A 20,195-nucleotide genomic window follows, 5' to 3' on the forward strand; every position below is an offset into this window, starting at 1 on the left:
ATGCTCAACCACTGGACCACTAACATATATGTTAGAACACGGGTAGGGTAACAGGGACCTTAGCGGAGGACGCATAGCGCCAGTTATATGATGGCTCACTGTCACAGATTACTTTTATTGGATGTTCTCTGTACGGAGTTCGACACAAGAATGGTACAACTCGTACGGCTCGCCGTCTTATATAAGGGTTGTCCCCACTGTACCTTGCACGTGTGTAGTAAACAAGTGCTTGTTGGCTAGCCACACGTGTTGTTTACATTTAATATAATATTTAGATTTTCATAATTAAAACGTTCAACGCGCCGATTTAATTAAATACAGCACACCGTTTTCTAAAGGTCTCACCTTTTGTAGGAAGCTCTCTGATTACGGTAGCCTCAATTTTTCCGCGTATACGACTAACATTTTCAGCTACAAGAGTCTAGAGTCTGTTTGGGGGGTCTCATTAAAAAGGGCAAGGCACAAAGGGTCGTGTTTCGCGATATCCCGACAATTAGCGAGGAGCAAGGGCAGACTAGGGATGTGACGAATATGCCTACTGAGTTGTCGGTTGTTTCTAATAGCGAATTTAGACAGAAAATTATATAATAGATTATTTGTAAGAGTCGGTATATAACATCCCTAACATCACCTATTGTGCTTATGTTTTATTCGTATGTTTATATCCCTTGTATATGTCGTTGTGCAATAAAGTATTATTGATTGATTGATTGAACATCGTTTTAAAAATAAAATTTATGAATCAATTATAATTATATTTATTTTTTATTTATTCATTTGATTCAGGCAACTAAGCCCCATACAATATAAACCTTAACCTAAGAATACATACAATAATATAATAATTATAATAAACTAAAACTACTACAACTACTTAGGTGAAGGATAATAGGTTTATGAAGCGGTATATAAAGCGAAGGTTGATGGTAGGGCTGGCAGAGGAAGACCTAGAAGGACTTACATAGACCAAATTGGAGATGTCCTTAGAAAAGGTTTAGTACGATCTACTCTGAACCGACGTGCGTGTATGAATCGATTGATGGATGTGGAGAAAGTAAGAGAAGTGTGTAAGAAACATATGGAATTCCATAGTGTCTGCTTACGCCGTTGTGAAATAGGCGTGAGTTTATGTTTGTATGTAAAATGAACTACTTAGGGAATTTATTGGTCGTCTGCGCCTCCCTGAAGCATCGGAACACCACTCCCTCTGGCCAGGACAGCTCAGCAGTGAGTGTAGTGGAGACACGAAGCTTGAAAGACCTAAGGCTTGTAGGCCTATCAGACTAGAGGTGAGTAACCTCGAGTTTCGTTACATCAGCCGGTGGGCTTTTTCTCTCTATAACAGAGCTGGTGAGGAGTACACACACTTACACACGCACGCACGCACGCACGTACGCACGCACGCACGCACGCATGCACGCACACACACACACACACACACACACACCGTCGGGGATACAGGAGTAACGCTATGTTATGTTTCTCTCTATATATAGGCGTTATAATATTTACATTCAGAATAACCTTCAGAATAAGAAAAGAAATTGATGTTGATTGGATTTTGATGTTGTTGTATTGTTATTGTGGCGTCCTCTGATACTAAACACTGTCTTGCTTTCTTTCAAATTCTACAATAAAAAGTTGTAAAAACTAAGAACGGCGGCTCTCCACACCCCACCAGCGGCTGAGCTAGGTTTACCTCACCCCCTCGGTCTTACTTTAGTCTTCAATCGTATGGGCGTCAGATGCGCATGTGTTCTTAGTATAATCTTTACGGAAACGTTTGCCTACGCATTTACCACGTTTTAATAAAGCTTAAAACACGAAAAAAAAAATGAAAAAAAAAATGAAAATCCGGCACATCTCTACACCGGACCTTTTTTAACGAGAACGCGTCTGCAAGAATAAAACATTTACACAAATGAGAAGCGATCGCATCCGTTATTACGGCGGCGTGTTTAGCCCGAGCAATCAACCTTTGTGAAACATACGGAAAAATACAATGTTTTTAGCGTTTCATCGTTTTTGCGTCTACCGTGAAAAATCTATTTATGAAATTATGATTTTATAAAATACTTCAGTCTTTGTTGTTATGTGTTTTAAGATCAAGAAGATATTCTTTACACGTTTATATACGTGTGACCTTTAAAAACAATGAGCTTTAATGAGCATAACATGATATATATAACGCAGTATAGAATAACATGGGAGCTCGGTGGCGCAGCGGTAAACGCGCTCGGTCTGCGATTGTTAAAGTTAAGCAACTTTCGCAAAGGCCGGTCATAGGATGGGTGACCACAAAAAAAGAAAAGTTTTCATCTCGAGCTCCTCCGTGTTTCGGAAGGCACGTTAAGCCGTTGGTCCCGGCTGCATTAGCAGTCGTTAATTACCATCAATCCGCACTGGGCCCGCGTGATGGCCCGATCTACCTATCCATCCATAGGGAAGGCCCGTGCCCCAGCAGTGGGGACGTTAATGGGCTGATGATGATGATGAGAATAACATAAGCTCGCTACTATATTCGAACTGAGGTAGTCAGAGGTACATCCATCGCAAGATGAACTAAGTGCTCACACCACACCGTGCTTTCTGTTAGACCAACGTATCAGCTGATGAGCTGTATCGTCGTCTATTAATGGTCGACCCAACTGTGTTAGTAAAACTGCACTTCATCATCATCAGCCCATTAACGTCCCCACTGCTGGGGCACGGGCCTTCCCTGTGGATGGATAGGGAGATCGGGCCTTAAACCATCACGCGGGCCCAGTGCGGATTGATGGTTATTAACGACTGCTAAAGCAGCCGGGACCAACGGCTTAACGTGCCTTCCGAAGCACGGATAAGCTCGAGATGAAAACTTTTTTTTGTGGTCACCCATCCTATGACCGGCCTTTGCGAAAGTTGCTTAACTTCAACAATCGCAGACCGAGCTTGTTTACCGCTGCGCCACCGAGCTCCTCAGCTCCTTCTTAGGTAGCTCTAAAAAACTGCACTTAAGATAAATTAATAAATCGTTAGTGCAAGTTCGGTCACAGAATGCGAACTGGCGCCTAAATAAGATAGAAATATAATTCCACTTTACTGAGTAGTTTTAATTGACAATGAATAAAACAATGGTTAGCTAAAACAAAGATTGATGTTTCCAAACAGCCAACGATTCTAATTCCTTTGATCAGTACTCGAAACAGGCGACCTTTCGAATGAAAATCACTTTGTAATTAGTAGATTTGGTTCACAACCCCAAGAGATGTGGCTTTGCTTTGATGAAGACGGTAAATACGTTGCTCCTTTAGGCTAAGACCCTATCTGCAGATATATAACACTTGGGGTGCGTCTGAGTGCCAGCGAGAAGGGATTTCCCAATGGCGAATAATTGAACTTTATGACTTGATACATATTATAAAAGAATTAAAAAAAAATACTCGAACCATTTTGAATATTCTTCGTTTTCTGTCATCATCATCAACAGCCGAAACTCGTCCACTGCTGGATTTAGGCCTCTCCTATGGCACATCACTGAGCTCGGTCTTTGGATTTTCCCCTCCAGCCACTATCAGCCACCTTACGAATGTCGTCAGTTCATATAGCCCAAGAGCGTCCTGCTCTAGGTTTTCGAAGACGCAGTCTTTGTTGTCCATCTTGTGTTGCTGTGACCATCCCATTGCCAATTCAGCTTAATCCTCTCGGCTATGCCGGTAACTTTGGTTTTATGCCAAGTCACCTCATTTCTATTGCGACGATGCGATGCGATGTTTCTGATGCTCTATTTATAATAGAGCTACCTAAGAAGGAGCTGGGGAGCTCGGTGGCGCAGCGGTTAACGCGCTCGGCCTGCGATTGTTGAAGTAAAACAACTTTCGCAAAGGCCGGTCTATAGGATGGGTGACCACAAAAAAAAGTTTTCATCTCGAGCTCCTCCGTGCTTCGGAAGGCAAGTTAAGCCGTTGGTCCCGGCTGCATTAGCAGTCGTTAATAACCACCAATCCGCACTGGGCCCGCGTGGTGGTTTAAGGACCGATCTCCCTATCCATCCATAGGGAAGGCCCGTGCCCCAGCAGTGGGGACGTTAATGGGCTGGTGATGATGATGACAGTTTCAGCACTAATCGAACAGGCCTCCATTTTGTTTTTTATTAAGAGTTTAGTTAGTTACCTACTTTAATTCATACTTGTTGGTGCTTTAAAAATATGGCTTATAATAATTGCGTGTACGATTTACAGTGGAACCGCTCCCTTAAGCTAAAATGCCATCTCTATAAGCCTTTTGGTTACCTTGTACATAACCGTGAGAAAGAGTTAGGTATATACAGACAGAGACAGACAAAGATGTCTACATTATTTATGTAGGTAGTATTTTAAAGGAGAATTAAGTCGTCTTATAGCGGATTATCTATGTACCTATGCAAGATTGTGATTTACTACTGTAAAGTTTAAATTAAGAATTTGTCAATTGTAATATTGCACGCCAAACTGGCTGCTTGTAGTAGGTAATAGTCACCTACGACTGATGCGATCGATGATTTGATTGATTGAAGACTGTCATCATTCATTGTTTTAAGTTTACGCGGTTATTATCATAATTAAAACACATAATAACGGATTCTTACCGCGATTGAAGCAGGGATATGAGACTCCCGATATTTCGACACTGTTGCAAGTGCCATGATCACAGGATGACTCGTGAGATTGGAGTGGATCGGGAGTCTCATATCCCTGCTTGAAACGCGGTAAGAATCCGTTATTATGTGTTTTAATTATGTCACCATTCAGTTCATATTAATAATAATAATAATTTATTTATTTATTCAAGTAACATGACTCATTGGTTTAGTATATCTTACTCGACTAACATGGCTTGTGAATTACGGGAATTGCAAATTACTAATAGTTTTTATAGTATTAGTGAATTTTTGAACTTTGAATATATGCATGCTAATAATAATTAGCAGGATAGAGTTACTGTGACCCTGACTTATACCATATAATGTCTGTACCTACCTTGTTTTTTTTTACGAACCCAGGACAACGCTCAACCACTGGACCACGGACCACGGTGTCGCTATTGTTGAGTGTTCTTAAACTTTAAAAATTCCCTATACTATTTGCGTAAACAAACATTTATTGTTTTGGTTATATTTTTACAGTATAACCCTTTGCGCATCATTTAACTACTAAATCTAACCTAACCTAACCTAACCAAACTAGGGATCACAAAGTTATTTTTGTGATATGTCCCCACCGGGAATCGAATCCGGGACCTCCGGATCGTGAGCCCAACGCTCAACCCTGGACCACGGAGGTCGTCAGTCGGGACGTTGTTGTTAATATTCGCCTTAGAATTAATATGACTGCCTATAAATCACTTACAATTACATTTTCGTACAAATTGTCTTTATAGTACAGTCATGAGCAATATAATGTACCCATTTTAGGACTCTGTCGCACTAATATATTTGACATTTAGTGAGACTTACAGTTCCATTTGTCAAAAAAGTTAATGTGACATAGTACCAAAGTGTATACATATTGATGCTCGCGACCGTACATCGTAAAAGACGTGGCTCAGTTACATTCTGCTTACACGTGCAAGTTAATCATTTGTTTTCCCCACGTCCTTACGAGAAAACGAAATCAATTTATTTTCCAAGACAAATTGTTCCAAATACGTTTATTATCATTGTTCAAAGGCATGTAATATAATTGGATGAATAAAGAAACATGAATAGGTACCTTATAATTTTTCTAATCATAACGAAATGATACGTAATTATATTAGATTCTTAGTTTGATTAGGACATTCACCTGAGTGTCTATTAACCTCTCATCTGTCGTGATACCAGAGACAATAGACCTTACATTGTGTTTGCTTGAGATCTGCGTTCTGGCGTTTGAAAAATTAAGTCACCTTATCTTTTGTATAGAAAACTTATGTTACATTAGCTGTTACCCACGAATTGATTCGCGTCAAATCTTACTATTAAAACTATGAAACTTTCATACAAACTTTACCACCCCTTTTTACTCTCGTAAAGTACGAATTAAGTAAAATATCCATGCAGAATTTGAGACTCCTAGCACCTGCTTTTGAGCATAAAAAGCTGCCTATTTCTCTCATCAGGTGTCGCTACTTCTTATTCTTATATCATGTGGGTTACGAGGTGTCAGGGTTATTACTGAGCCGCCATAGGCCCCTGACATGACTCATGTAACGACTACGTACTTAAATTAGTAAGTAATAACCGGGACCATCGGTTTCCGAAGCACGGATCATCTTACTTTTGGTCAATCAGGTGATCAGCCTGTAATGTCCTAACCAAACTAGGGAGCAGAAAGTGATTTTTGTGATTCGTCCCCATCGGGATTCGAACCCAGGACAACGCTCAACAACTGGACCACGGACCACGGTGTCGCTATTGTTGAGTGTTCTTTAACTTTAAGGCCTCAAACTGGATGACAGCGGCAGCGGCGCGGGGGCGGCAGCGGTGCGGGGAGCGGCGCGTTCAAATGAAGACTTATATTGAAGTGTTCTCGATGGCAGCGGCGCGGGGGGCGGTGCGAAATCGTACGAAACAAAAGAACTACAATCGAAAATTTGTTGTCGTCGTTTCGACGTCGCGTTAATTTGAGACATATCCCTATACCGCCGCAACACCGCGCGATGTGGCCGCTGGCATCGAGAATGGAACAGCGGCCGCCACGCCTCTCCCCTCGCCGCTATCGCCGCCGCGCCGCTGCCGCTGCCATCCAGTTTGAGCCCTAAAAATTCCCTATACTATTTGCGTAAATAAACATATTGTTTTGGTTATATTTTTACAGTATAACCCTTTGCGCAGCATTTAACTGCAAAAACTATGAGTGTTATATTTATTCCCTAAAGATCGGAAAGAAGAAAACTTAGAAAAACCAATTTTCAATAAAAACTGCTTTTTTCCAACTGATGGCTTATCTTTTTCGTTACTTATCCTTGAGACGGGATACACTCCACGTTGCTTCACATTTTATAGCAATCTATCACAAATTTTAGCTGGACAACTGTCGAAATTTTGGAACACTCAACAGTGCTGCTCAGCTATGTACACATTTAAATGTCGAAACATTAACCAAAGTTGAAAAAAATCTTCAAGTGACAAGTTTTAAGTTTTCGAACGTGTTTCGCTTAGAGCTATTTGTTAAAGTATACTGTTACCCTTACGTAACAAAGCTTACTTTATCCCGTCTTTCGTGATGTCTAGACTGTTCTTAAGCTTAAGGTAATTGTCTTAAAACGTCGACGTTTTATGGTGTTTATTAAATATAGAGAGCATTCAGTGATCAATGTATAAATTTCGGTTTCGCAAAAACCGATATTATGTTAAATCCGCTCCCTAGCGTTATCCAGTTTCTCACAGAGTCCGCTTACCTAACCTAAATAATTTACGTAACCTAAAAGTTACGACATAATTGATATTGCTAATGTCAAATGTTGATAATTCTTCATCGTTTGTATTTTTGATTTATTTGAAAGAGTACACCGTTTATGTTTTTATTATACGACTTTGGCGAAGCAAAAAGAAAGGTTTTATATTTAACCGCTATGTATGCGGGTATGCAGGTCTGTTCCAATCTACCTTCTAAACCACCCATCAGAATTTAATAAATGAGGTATCACAAGAAGCGTCTTGATTGTCGGGTAGAAGATACCCGTGGTCTTATGTCAATTTGTCCTAAAAGTTTGCTTACTACGGCATACGACCACGGCTATCTACTAAACGTCGCTATTAGGAAGAATTTCACAGAAATATACCAATTTTATCTTTGTTCATACTTTTTGAAGCGTGATTTTTTCGTAGTCGGGTTATAGTTTTAAAAAAAGTTATTTATTTCAACAAAAATGTACAATCATTGCCAAGTGTAGCTGCCTTCTATTAATTGAACAACACCTGTGTTAGAAGACCGCGCTCCTCCATATCGATTACTAATGTTACTAATACAAAAGCTTAAAGAAATAAGTTAAAAAAAAATACGAAAAATTTATGATGAATAATAAAAAAGTTTTTAAATTTTATTATTTTTATGATGAGACGGTTCAATGATGGATTGGTTAGTTGTCCCACAAGGTTAACCCATAAGGTTGTGCTTACCTAAATGAAACTCAATCAAAATTAAAGGCAGAATTAAGTACGTCTAAAGAGATTTAATCAAGATGTATGAACGTCTCTTCCTGCAGCTCACTTTGAACATCGAGCTATAAATCAAAATAACTCAATTTGCCAGCGAAATCCTTCTGGAGATACGTTTGAACATCACCCAAAATTTCCAACTCAATCATCCAGTCGGAACCAGTCTCGGTACATCTCTCCGCCCAGACCCAATTTATAACGAACAAAGAACCGTCATTAATAATCAAATTGTCCCGATTTGTCAGGTCCGATTGGACGGAATAATTAAAACCAGGTACAAGGTACTGAAAGGCGGCTTTAATCGACCCTCTATTAAGTATTCAAAACGCGTAGACAGCGGTGCGGGTGCGGCAATTCGACGACGCTGCCCTCTTTTCGCCCAAGAGGTTGAAATGCTGACCCGCCATACTATTATTAAATAATTACCATAACTAGTGGTGAATATGTAATTTACTGCAACGATTGAATCCCGGATATACCCCTATTCCCGATAGTCTTACCGAGTAGTCGTACCAATTGAACTACGGGGAATTTCCTTCCCAATAGACTTACTAAATAGTAAGACTTCGCTTTTCCCATTAGTTTTACTATGTCAAATCGTCTGTCTCTTTCTGTGCTATACTGTGAGAGAGTGACGGGTGACGTATGTCGAGGCGTAATACAATAGTTATCCCTGGATTGACTTTGGGTACATTTTTCAGACATTCTCTATGGATAAGTGTCTTATCTATACTTGACTCTGGCAGTAATGGTTGTCTACTATACGACGACCGGTTGCCAGAAACCATAAAGTTGAAGTTGAACAAATATGGGACCTGACTAACAAATAATATTGACAAATTGTGACTATGTGACAATCATATCTAACAGTATATTTCGGTGGCCGTAAACTAATCGAAAACGACTGTATTTTGAGGGGCGCCACTGTGACGTCCCGCACCACCTAAATATTTTACTAGGGAAGCCACTGAATAAGACCATAAACTGAATCTGTATGCAGAGAAATCAGAAAGGTAAACTTGTTGAAAGGTCAATGTAACATTTTTGAATTTACGTCATTTCGTAAGGTGTTATGGCTGAGGCGAAGAAATGACAAGAAACTGCAACAGCAACACATATTTTAAATCAATGAGGGGTACATTACATTCACATCTATTACAAATATTGCAGCTAGTTAACCGTTTTGTGTAAAAATTAGTAACGTACCCAGAACGTACCTAGATATTATTGTACTGGAAAAAAATTGTACATTAAAAATAATATAATGGCGTCCGAACTACATTAAAAGCACTCCAACTCAAAGTCCGCATAAGTGACAAGTAAATTTCTCTTTATAATAAAGTTTTATATTGCCACCGCACCAAGACAGATAGTTTTCTCAACTTGCAACGGCTTAAAGTGACACGCTGGTACGAACGAATCTGGAACCACCTCACGTTGTTCCAATTATCAGAGTTGAACCAAGTTTTGTTTGTGAACTAAAGCAATCTTGTAAAGCTATCATAGATCAGCCGTGACTCTAATAAAGGGGGGTGTTAGGAACTCAATAAAGAGGGGGGGTACCTCCCTGGTAATGAAACGTCCGATTCACCTGTTGTGTCCCTCAGAAGATGGATGGAATACGACCTCATAACATCAGTCCGCGTTTGTTCAAAAACAAAATGACCAAGCAACAGTCGGGGTCTTTGTTCCTAAGTCTCGGGGGTGTTACGAGATAAACAGTACAAGCCACAAGAATTTTGGTCATAACAAACTCACAGTGTTATTACAGAACGAAGACTAAAAAGTCTAAAAAACAAACAAAGTTTAATAATAATATATATTGGTGCTAATTCCTGTCCATTTCATGAAATGGTCGAGCACATCATGAAATTAAATGATCAATTCTAAGATCTAGCCATGACATATACGTACCATAACATTAGTCTTTCACTATCCAGTTCGTCAATTATTTAGTATCTTAAGAAGGTGTGTGTAGGTATTATGTTGGTATGTGTTCTATGTTCACGCAAGAGGAAAATATTTATCTTCTCTTCTTATCGTGTGGGTAGTCAGGTGAAATACCAGCCTCATCAACCCTGGTGTCAAGGTTATAGTTGAGCCGCCAAAGGCCCCTGACGTGGCTCATGTAACGATTATTCACGTCAGTAAATAGTAACCGGGACCAACGGCTTAACGTGCCTTCCAAAACACGGATGATCTTACTTTCGGACAATCAGGTGATCAGCCTGTTATGTTCTAACCAAACTAGGGATTACAAAGTGATTTTTGTGATATGTCCCCACAGGGATTTGAACCCGAGGCCTCCGGGTCGCGAGTCCAACGCACAACCACTGTACCACAGAGGCCGTTTTAAAAAAATATTTGTAATGAGTTCGTATTTTCGACGCGCTTGGTTCTGAATAGGTTTCGCAACCCAGCCCTACATTTTATATGACGTACCTGGCGAAGCCAATTCTAATCCCTTTACCCAGTTCTGCTGTACGAGTGCTCTCATTTTTATCCAGCCACCGCATGCCTGGCAGAGCTAAAAAAGAAATTATGTGTCTTTTAATTTCCATACAAAGATTTTTTCCACCGCTACGGTGCTATTCAAAATGTCTTTTTTTAATTATCTTTCTGCTCTCGAAAACAACAGAGTCATCGGGGGCAAATACTTGGCTAAGTACTGTCTCTTTGTTTGCTCATTCTGGGCCTTCATTAGAAGAAATTAAATTTCGCATCCTATGTTAAAGGTCCGTGTTTATTTTTCTTTCTTGCGAATCCACGCGTTTCCAATAAAGGGATCTCGCTTAATTCGCTAGGTTCAGTTTCTTGTTTTTGTTTCAGTGGCTGGTGACAAGTATGTAACAATAATTTGGTTGAAAAGTTCTGCTAAAGCTAAATAACAATAAAAAAGTCTTAACTATAGGAAACATTAAAAAAAGAATCACAATGAGAGAGACCTATAAAACAAAAGTTTAAAAGTTGAGAGTTTGACAAAAAGGCGCGGTTGTGCAAGAAGTGAAGGAATAATACAGAATATTCTCCAGTTTTTTTTTTTAATCAAATGTTTGCTCTTGATACCATTCTGCCTCCTATAGAGGTTGAAAAAGTGAAGCTTTTAAATTTATTTTATTCGAAAAGAGTAATAAAAGGAACATTCTTTGTTTTTTTTTATTTATATTGTATATGAAGGTAAAAGGATCCTTATTCCCTACAGACCAATCTAACACCCAGGGAAATCTGTAAAAATATACTACTCAAATTAGGTAATTCATTTACCACGAATGCGAGATTGATTAAAAAAAATCTGAAAACCACAGCTGTGGATTTCTTCTTACTTCTTGAATTTTGAAAAAAGAATGCTGCGCAACATTAGAATAATAATAGGCTGCTTTCCAACTAGTCAAATTAGTTACTTTAAAAAAAAACACGAAGTTAGTATGACATTCTGACGTCATAGAAAAACGTGATAAAATGTCGGACTTATTATTACGTTTCTCTTGATTAAAATTCATAAAAAAGTTAAATAGAAGAAAGAATATGACTTTATTTGTATTTTTTTGTCGGCTGCACGGCTTTGCCTTTGCCTTTCCCCAAAGGGATAAAAAAGTTAAAAAAAATGACTTTATTTGTCATTGAACTGTCTAAATTACATATGTCTAAATATTAGTAATCGTAATTTCGTATTTTATTTTGAACGTACGTACACGACCCAATATTCTGATTAAGTAGGTAAGTACTCACAACATTATGACATTATGGTTTGCTATTTACTTAGTTTAGAGTCTTTTTGTAATTAAGTATTTCTTTTTATTCTGGTACAATAAAGTGTATTTATATTTTATTGTTTTGTATTGTGGATCTGACGGGAGCTCACATTGAAGCAATTAATCTAAAAAGCAATTTTGCTATCTGACATTTGCGCATATATGGAACATACTCCACTACGCTGCTCCACTGCGGGTGTTTTTACGGCTAATAGCCGGGACCAACGGCTTAACGTGCCCTCCGAAACAGGGAATCATCTTACTTTTTCAGACAATCAAGTGATTCAAGCCTGAAAAGTCTTTACCAAACAAAGGACAGTCTCACAAAGTGATTTCGACGGAATCGAACCCGGACCTCCAGATCGTGAGCCTGACGCTCTAATCACCAAACCACGGATGCTGTTAACCGGCTACTATCATGTCACTTTTTCAGACAATCAGGTGATTGAAACCTGAAAAGTCATTACCAAACAAAGTACCTACCTATACCAACCCACCTATTCTGTTTATGAAATTTGAAATCACGTCAAAGCGTAAAACCGGTTAGTACATCTGACACAGAAATCCAAGCACTTTACATCTAAATTAACAGGTTCGTTAGCACTATTACAGTATGCATGCAGACTTAGAATATCACCAACAGAGCTGTTTCTCCAGTCTCAAGACGTATTCAGATTGATGTAACGCTCAAACATGTTATTGCATCTCACATTTGCTTTCTGAATCTGAAACTACTCTATATCTACGATAGCTTTGTAATTGAAGATATTCAGACATACACACTGTGGTGTATCTACACCGGTTTGCTTCTCAAATGGGAAACGCTGCTTCGAAACCCGGTTCCGGAATTGTACCAGTCATTAATTTATCTTAAGTGCAGTTTTCACTAACATATTCGACTCGACCGTTACAGACGGCGATACGGCTCACCAGCTATCATGTCTGACTAACAAAAATCTCGGTGAGGTGTGGGTACTTAATTCATCTTGCGATGGATGTACCTCTGACTACCCCAATTGGGATATAGTCGCAAGCTTATGTTATGTTATGATATTCAGAAACAGTGCTATCTCGGTAGAGGAGTGCGATGTAACATAATAATTATCTCAAAGTTTTCATTACTGTGTCGCCTTATGCGTCTATACAAGACGCATATTTAGACAATCCTGATGTCAAAAGCAAGAAATAGTCTTTTTATTATAAGTATCTCTTCTTCTCTTTTCTCGTATAGGTTGTGTGGTGGATTACCAACCTCATCAACCCTGGTGTCAGGTTTACTATTGAGCCGCCAAAGGCCCCTGACATGACTCATGTAACGATTACTTACTTACATCAGTAAGTAGTAACCGAGACCAAAGGCTTAATGTGTCTTCCGAAACACGGATCATCTTACTTTCGGACAATCAGGTGATCAGCTTGTAATGTCCTAACCAAACTAGGGAATACAAAGTAATTTTTGTGATAATTCTCCACCGGGATTCGAACCTGGGACCTCCGGATAGTGAGCCTAACGCTCAACCACTGGAGGTTGTTACCTCTGCCAATGAGGCTTTTTGTGTGTCTGTAATTCCAACTTCATAATTTTATCTATAAAACGGTGTTAATATGAAAAGCTTGTCTATATATTTATTAGGGCAGCCGTAGGAGATTCCAATCTTTTACATAAAACTTACAAAAATACCGAAAACCACTAGTAAAACTCCAATAAAACAACTATGATTAATGAATCCGTAACAATGGTAGGTCCACCCCTTTATAATTGGAACTCTGCGGTCAGTCGACCCGCGGGAGATGTGAGCTTGTAATTATTCATGTTCCTCAGCTTGGCCCCAAATATTCGCGTAGAACGGCGAATTTGCGCGAATTCGATCTAAATCCTGTTTCATCATCACTTTAAAGGGAATTAAAACATTAATTTAGGGAAAAATAGGGCAGTAGTTTAAATTCCCGTTTAACAAGTGAAGAATGATTGCGTAAGAAGCAAGCGTCATATCGTCGAAAACCACGCAACTGCGTTTTTGACCAATTACATTCAGACGTGGTTTTTGTCGAAAAAACCTCGCAACATGCAAGTTAGTTTCAATCCAGGTTTAAAAAATATTTTAAAGAAATCGAGTTATCAATTCGATTATTTGATGTACTTACCTATCCACAATAATATTTTACGACAAGGTGACGATATCGGTATCATCTGTTTGATTATTTATTTATTTAAGATACACCATCGGTATACCCATGTAGACATCGAGGATTCGAGGTTAGATATCGTAAATAAATTCCGTGGATGTTCACTGAGACTCTAAACAAATTAGATACAAATAAAATGCAATTATACCATTACAGGCGTACACAACAATCAAGTTAAAATTTCAAACAAATAATAAAACAATACGTACACTTGTTTGGAGTAACTTAAAGTGAGAAGTTAAAAAATAACAATGTTGGATAAAAACTATATAAAGTAGAATTATAGGACATTGAATAAATTAATAAAATACTCTTAATTTTATATTTAAAGTTAGTGAGGGTTCAGTTTGTGCTGTAGAAACGAATTTCAAAAAATATTTACACGATCAACGAATCACGAATGGAATGCAGTGCCCGATTGTAAGCAAATACAGTATAAAACCATAGAAATGCAGAAAATGCAGTGGTTCAACGTAATGTACGTCGGTCATATTTGAGTATTCCACTGACATTCGGACGTGTGTTGCATAGCAAGTTCGCCAAATGTTTGCACGAATTTTTAAGAGCCACGTTCGCACCAATGTTCTTGCGAATGTTTGAACCAAGCACCTACAAACCAATAGGTATATTAATGTTTTGAAACCTGTTTCCTGTTCCAAGTAAGGAAATGAGGTTGAAATTAAATGCTTGGCCAGTGTTCCGTACAAGAGTTAACAAGTGAGCGCTATAGTTCGGAACTACAAGTTTCGACTGAATACAAAATGTTTCATGTCAGTGGAAATGAGTAGTTTACAAGTATGTTTACTACTTTGGGAAATGTTGATAGATTGTTTTGTAGGAACGAAGTTAGGTCTTTAGTCAAATGATTTTCAGTATGTACGTAGGTAGTAACAATCACCTTACTTACAATCTGGGTAATAGCTTTTCGAGCAACCACGACGTATTAAAATTGCAGTAAAACCAAGCTCCGTTTACCGTTATAACTAAGGGTGCTTACAGAGCAGCAACACTCTGTTGTTCGACAGTGTCGTCACTTAACGGTTGTCAATAAGTCGACTGCACTGGGCGAGGTCGTCGTGTACCAAGTACCGTTCGTCTAAAAGCATACTAAGTTAAATAATAAAAAAATATAATAAATTAATATTTGAAAGAAAGAAAAACACGTTTATTATTTTCGTATAGACAAAGAAGTACGTTACATTAAAAACAGAACACTAAGATTAAAATTTAATAGAAAAATAAAAATAAACCAAAATCACAAAAATAATAAGGGTATTCATAAATGCAACGCACTGACGGCCCGATCATCTGCGCTGGCGTCCGGAATAAAAGGAACTCAGCATAAGTCGCGGCGTGAGCCACGATGCTAGTACTCTGCAGACCCTCTATATTTCGTTTGCTTAGGTTCTGAACATAATATATTATTTAACATTCTCTTACAGTATCCAATAATTAATTATTATTTGTATGTCGTTTCCATATCTCGGGATTATGGAGTCCCGGACTTTTGGAAGGCATGCGTGGGGCCGAAGCCAACACGTAGAAACCCCTCAAGATAATTTAATCCGAATGTGGTGTGACACCAATTATCGCGATTATCCCTCTATGTTCTATGGGAATGCACCCAAAGACAATCCCCGGTTCGTGTAGGCCTATTGCAGATTATGGGAACAAAGGGAACCAAGCTATAGGGTTGGGGGTTAGTGGACTATGGCGCTTGCTCGACCAATGTTAATAACAAAGATATTATTATTATTATTTCGGATGTTGATGGATGAAAACGGATGATAGTGGATGAGGGTCACAAAGGAAAATGATAGATCATGATATAAGGTGACGTGTGTTAACGGACGCTGATGAAAGATGATGTATGATGATGCTGGATGTCGATATTCATCATCCATCATCCGTGATCTATCATTCGTTAACATGCTCTAGAAATTCTACGAGTATAATAATAATAAAATACTAAAGAAAAAAAATATAAGTAAAGTTAAAGTTAAGTTTATTTTTCTCCCTTAGTTTACAATAACTTACACATTATGTATGTACGGACTTATGAGGGAGACAGGAACCCAAACTGGGAAGGACCTGTGTTTTGGGACACTTGGTCTCCACCACTCAGAAACTGCTCTTAGATAATAACTCAAATGGGAGTGTAGTTTGAATAATAAGTAGGTACTTTTTTTCTATAAAGTCTCTATCAGCCTATGGGTATTTAATTTTTGTTTTTAATTTAATTTTGAAATTGTAATTTATTAAAATTATCATTTTTTTTAATGTTTTTCATGTTATTTATAGTCTTATTTTTCTTTTTGTTTCTTTTTTCATTCATTTTTCTTGTATTAGTTTTTATTATATTGTTTTTTCGTCATACAGCGCATTGGGCCACACTGTAATGTTCTATGTACCTTTATAATTAAAGAAATAATAAATAATTTAGTCTAATGTAACCTTACGTTTGCCAACAGGACCGCCCACTGGCTCATAATGCAACAGCGCGGGTGTTCCACAGCAACCAGAGCCTGGTGCTGCAGAAAGTAACGCGGCACAGCAGCGGCCGGTACGCCTGCTCAGCGCTCAACGCTGAAGGGGAAACTGTCTCCAACGAACTGCACTTCAGGGTCAAATGTAAGTCAACTGTTCTTTTTATTATACCCTTGCATTCATTTTTTTTTATTTTGTCAATTCGGAATGACAGGTTTTCAGCCAAGTTAATGTCATTTGAAATAATAATTGCGGCAAATCTACATTTTTTTTTGACGTGGTTTATGGCCGACGTGGCCGCAAATGGCATTAGCTACTCGGCCGGACAAATGGGGAGCGCTGAAGGCTCTCACCCAGTTCAACGTTTAAGACATCAGAATCACGACTCAGGGCGTCGTCTAAGAGGAAAAATAATAGAAAGATTTTTTTTTTGTTTAGTTCTAAGTATGGGCAACCCCCCAAAATTTATTGTTTCTTTTCTATTTTTGTGTAAAGATATTAATGTGGTTCACAGAATACATATACTTACCAAGTTTCAACAGTATAGCTCTTATAGTTTTGAAAAAAGTAGCTGTGACATACGGACGGACGGACATACAGACATGACGAATCTATAAAGATGACGTTTTTGACATTTGGCTACGGAACCCTAAAAACTACCCTAAGCTTCATAACATAAAGCCCAGGAGAAGCGACTGCTGGAATTGCCTGCAGAATTCTTCTTAGTTTGATCTTCAATTCTTTTCACTTCTACCAGCGACAGCGCGGTGTCGCTTGGTGAAAGCACGCCCAGCACTTTGTTAACTGACGCGCGGTTAAACCTGCTTTTCATAATATTAGATTCGAGAATTTTGTAGAACATTCTAAACACTCATTCAATCAGGCTTAAAGATCAAAAGACCCTTTGAATACCTATTTAACTTGGTATATTATAATGTTATTAATAAAACCGTTGAGAATTTTCTAAATATATCGGCAAGGTTTATACAATAAACTCATTTTTAACAAATACTTAGTAAAAACATAGTGTGTGTGTATGTTTGTGTGTGTAATTAAATAGTGTCAATAAAATTAATCTTTCTATTTAAATAGTAGTTGTGTTCGCATTCCCAAAGTCGTACAATTATTTTTAAACAACGGAAATTAGTTGAAGTACTTACATACTTTACCAAGTTTCAAGTTGCAAGCGTCTCAGTCCTTTTGTAGTCTGATTGTCTCGGTATAATTACAACAAACTCTAATTGGAATGAGAGACATTAAAGTGGAATTTATTTTTCATCTATCCTGAGTTCGTTGTAAACGTTTTACTAAATGGGCTATAGAAGCCGTAACGATTCACCTGAGCCCTCTTTACGATGAATTACCAACAGTTATTAGCCAATTTGTTTGCCGTACTAAATCATAATTCCCTTTTATTTTTGTTGTAATTGGATTCTTGCAGTGCCAACCACGCTGTAACGGGTTTAAAGTCTAAACCCACACAATGTGTCATTTGTCGGATCTAACAGGTTTTTTATAATATTACAAAGAGAATATTACTGACTCAGACAGGACTTGAACCCGCAGTTTTTATATTGTTCAATATTTGAGTTCTTGTTGCTTTTGTTTCCTACCTTGAGTTTGCAAGTACTACTATCATCATCATCATCATCACCAGCCCTTTAACGTCCCCACTGCTGGGGCACGGACCTTCCCTGTGGATGGATAGGGAGATCGGGCCTTAAACCATCACGCGGGCCCAGCGCGGATTGATGGATATTAACGACTGCTAATGCAGCCGGGACCAACGGCTTAACGTGCCTTCCGAAGCACGGAGGAGCTCGAGATGAAAACTTTTTTTTTGTGGTCACCCATCCTATGACCGGCCTTTGCGAAAGTTGCTTAACTTCAAAAATCGCAGACCGAGCGCATTAACCGCTGCGCCACCGAGCTCCTCGAGTACTACTATAAATAGGAACTACTGTATTTTCCCATAGTTCGACCTGTTTTTTAAACTTTCTTCAACGGTTTCACCTCTGCGTTCCAGATATAATCTCGGTTCCAAGAACAACTTTAATCTAGTCAATTCCAGAAACAGATAAAATTATAAACCGTTAATTTTCTTAGAATTTCTGCTTTACTAATTTATTCGCTTTTAGCTTGTATTTCGTAATTAAGACTAATAATTATGTAAGTTATTTTTTTAATGAGCTGCGTACTGAGATTATCTCAAAAATCACAAATCAGACTCATTTTATTCAACGTAATTATCATGGATAAACTTGTTGAAGGTTAATCTAATTGTTTGTAATGTAATATTTAATCTAATTGAATTTAGTAATCGTCACATGAGCCATGTCAGAGGCCTTTGATGGCTCAATAATAACCCTGACGCCCGGGTTGATGATGTTGGTAGGTCACCTCACAACCCACACGATAGAAGAAGATCTCATCATCATCATGGTGATCCGTCATGTCCAGCTTTGCATGTAGGCTTCCTCTCCTCTCCTCCACTTCCGACGGTCTTGCGCCGTCTGCGTCCAGTCGTAGCCTGCATATCTCCGGATGTTAAAAATCACTTTGTAATCCCTAGTCTGGTTAGGACATTACAGGATGATCACCACGTTAAGCCGTTGTTCCCGGTTACTACTTACTGATGTAAGTACGTAGTCGTTACATGAATCATGTCTGGGGCCTTTGGCGGCTTAATAGTAACTCTGACACCAGGGTTGATGAGAAAGAAGAAGAATAGTTAGTCTTTGCTGCAAGCCCTGTACCGGGTTTCGAATCAGCGCTCCCCGTTTGAGAAGCCACCCAGTACCAAAGGACCACATTTTGTTAAATAGCAACTGACTTAACTCACCGAAATACTTGAGTAAGAGATCTTGTTAAACTAGAACACGTAAACGTGTCTTGTTGTTTAAAACAAATCAATTTTAAAGTCGCTCATATCCAAGGAATTGAAACAAATGTATCATTCTACCAGACAAGCATTATATCTTTCGTATCTATTCAGCGCCGAGCAGCCAGCTCTCGTAACGATATTTCAGACATTTTCAGAAGCAAAGCCTAGCGTAAACTCATTTCCATAATTCCATTTCACATCGGATGGGGCTCGGTCTATGTGGAAACTGAAGGTAGCGCAGGAAACCCATTCTGGTGCGTTTCCGAGGTTATAGTTGGAAATTTCCAAGTAGCTGGCGAAGAGTGTGTACGGTCACGAGCATTAATATGTATACACTTTGGTACCATGTCACATTAACTTTTTTGACAAATTGAACTGTAAGCATCACTAAATGTCAAATATGTTAGTGCCACAGAGTCCTAAAGTGGGTATATTATATTGCTCATGACTGTACTTCGCTTTTGGAGAATCATCCAACGAGCTTCGAAGTATAACTTTAATAGTGCTACGGCTGAATAATCACGTTTTGCAATTTGCCCTTTTAACCGTCATCATCAATTTAAGAGCCAAGTTCTTGTCGGTGTAGCATTTTCCATTCCAGTCTATCAAAGGCCAATTCCTTGACTTCCCTATAAGACACGATGTTAACCTTTTCTTTAATCTGTTCCATGTAAGCTCTTCTTGGTCTTCCCCTTTCTCTCTTACATTCTAGCTCTCTTTGCTTCTA

General features: G+C 38.6%; 1 protein-coding gene across 1 annotated transcript in view; it reads left to right on the forward strand.

Moving 5' to 3' along the window:
• Window positions 1-20,195, forward strand: part of LOC126368684 (nephrin) — a 760,982-nt gene that overhangs the window by 547,617 nt on the left and 193,170 nt on the right. Inside the window, exon 10 of the mRNA XM_050012828.1 lies at window positions 16,569-16,728. Coding sequence (XP_049868785.1) covers window positions 16,569-16,728 — 160 coding nt within the window. The remainder of the gene's footprint in view (window positions 1-16,568; window positions 16,729-20,195) is intronic.

This window comes from Pectinophora gossypiella, chromosome 1 (genome assembly GCF_024362695.1).
Source record: "Pectinophora gossypiella chromosome 1, ilPecGoss1.1, whole genome shotgun sequence".
NCBI lineage: Eukaryota > Metazoa > Arthropoda > Insecta > Lepidoptera > Gelechiidae > Pectinophora > Pectinophora gossypiella.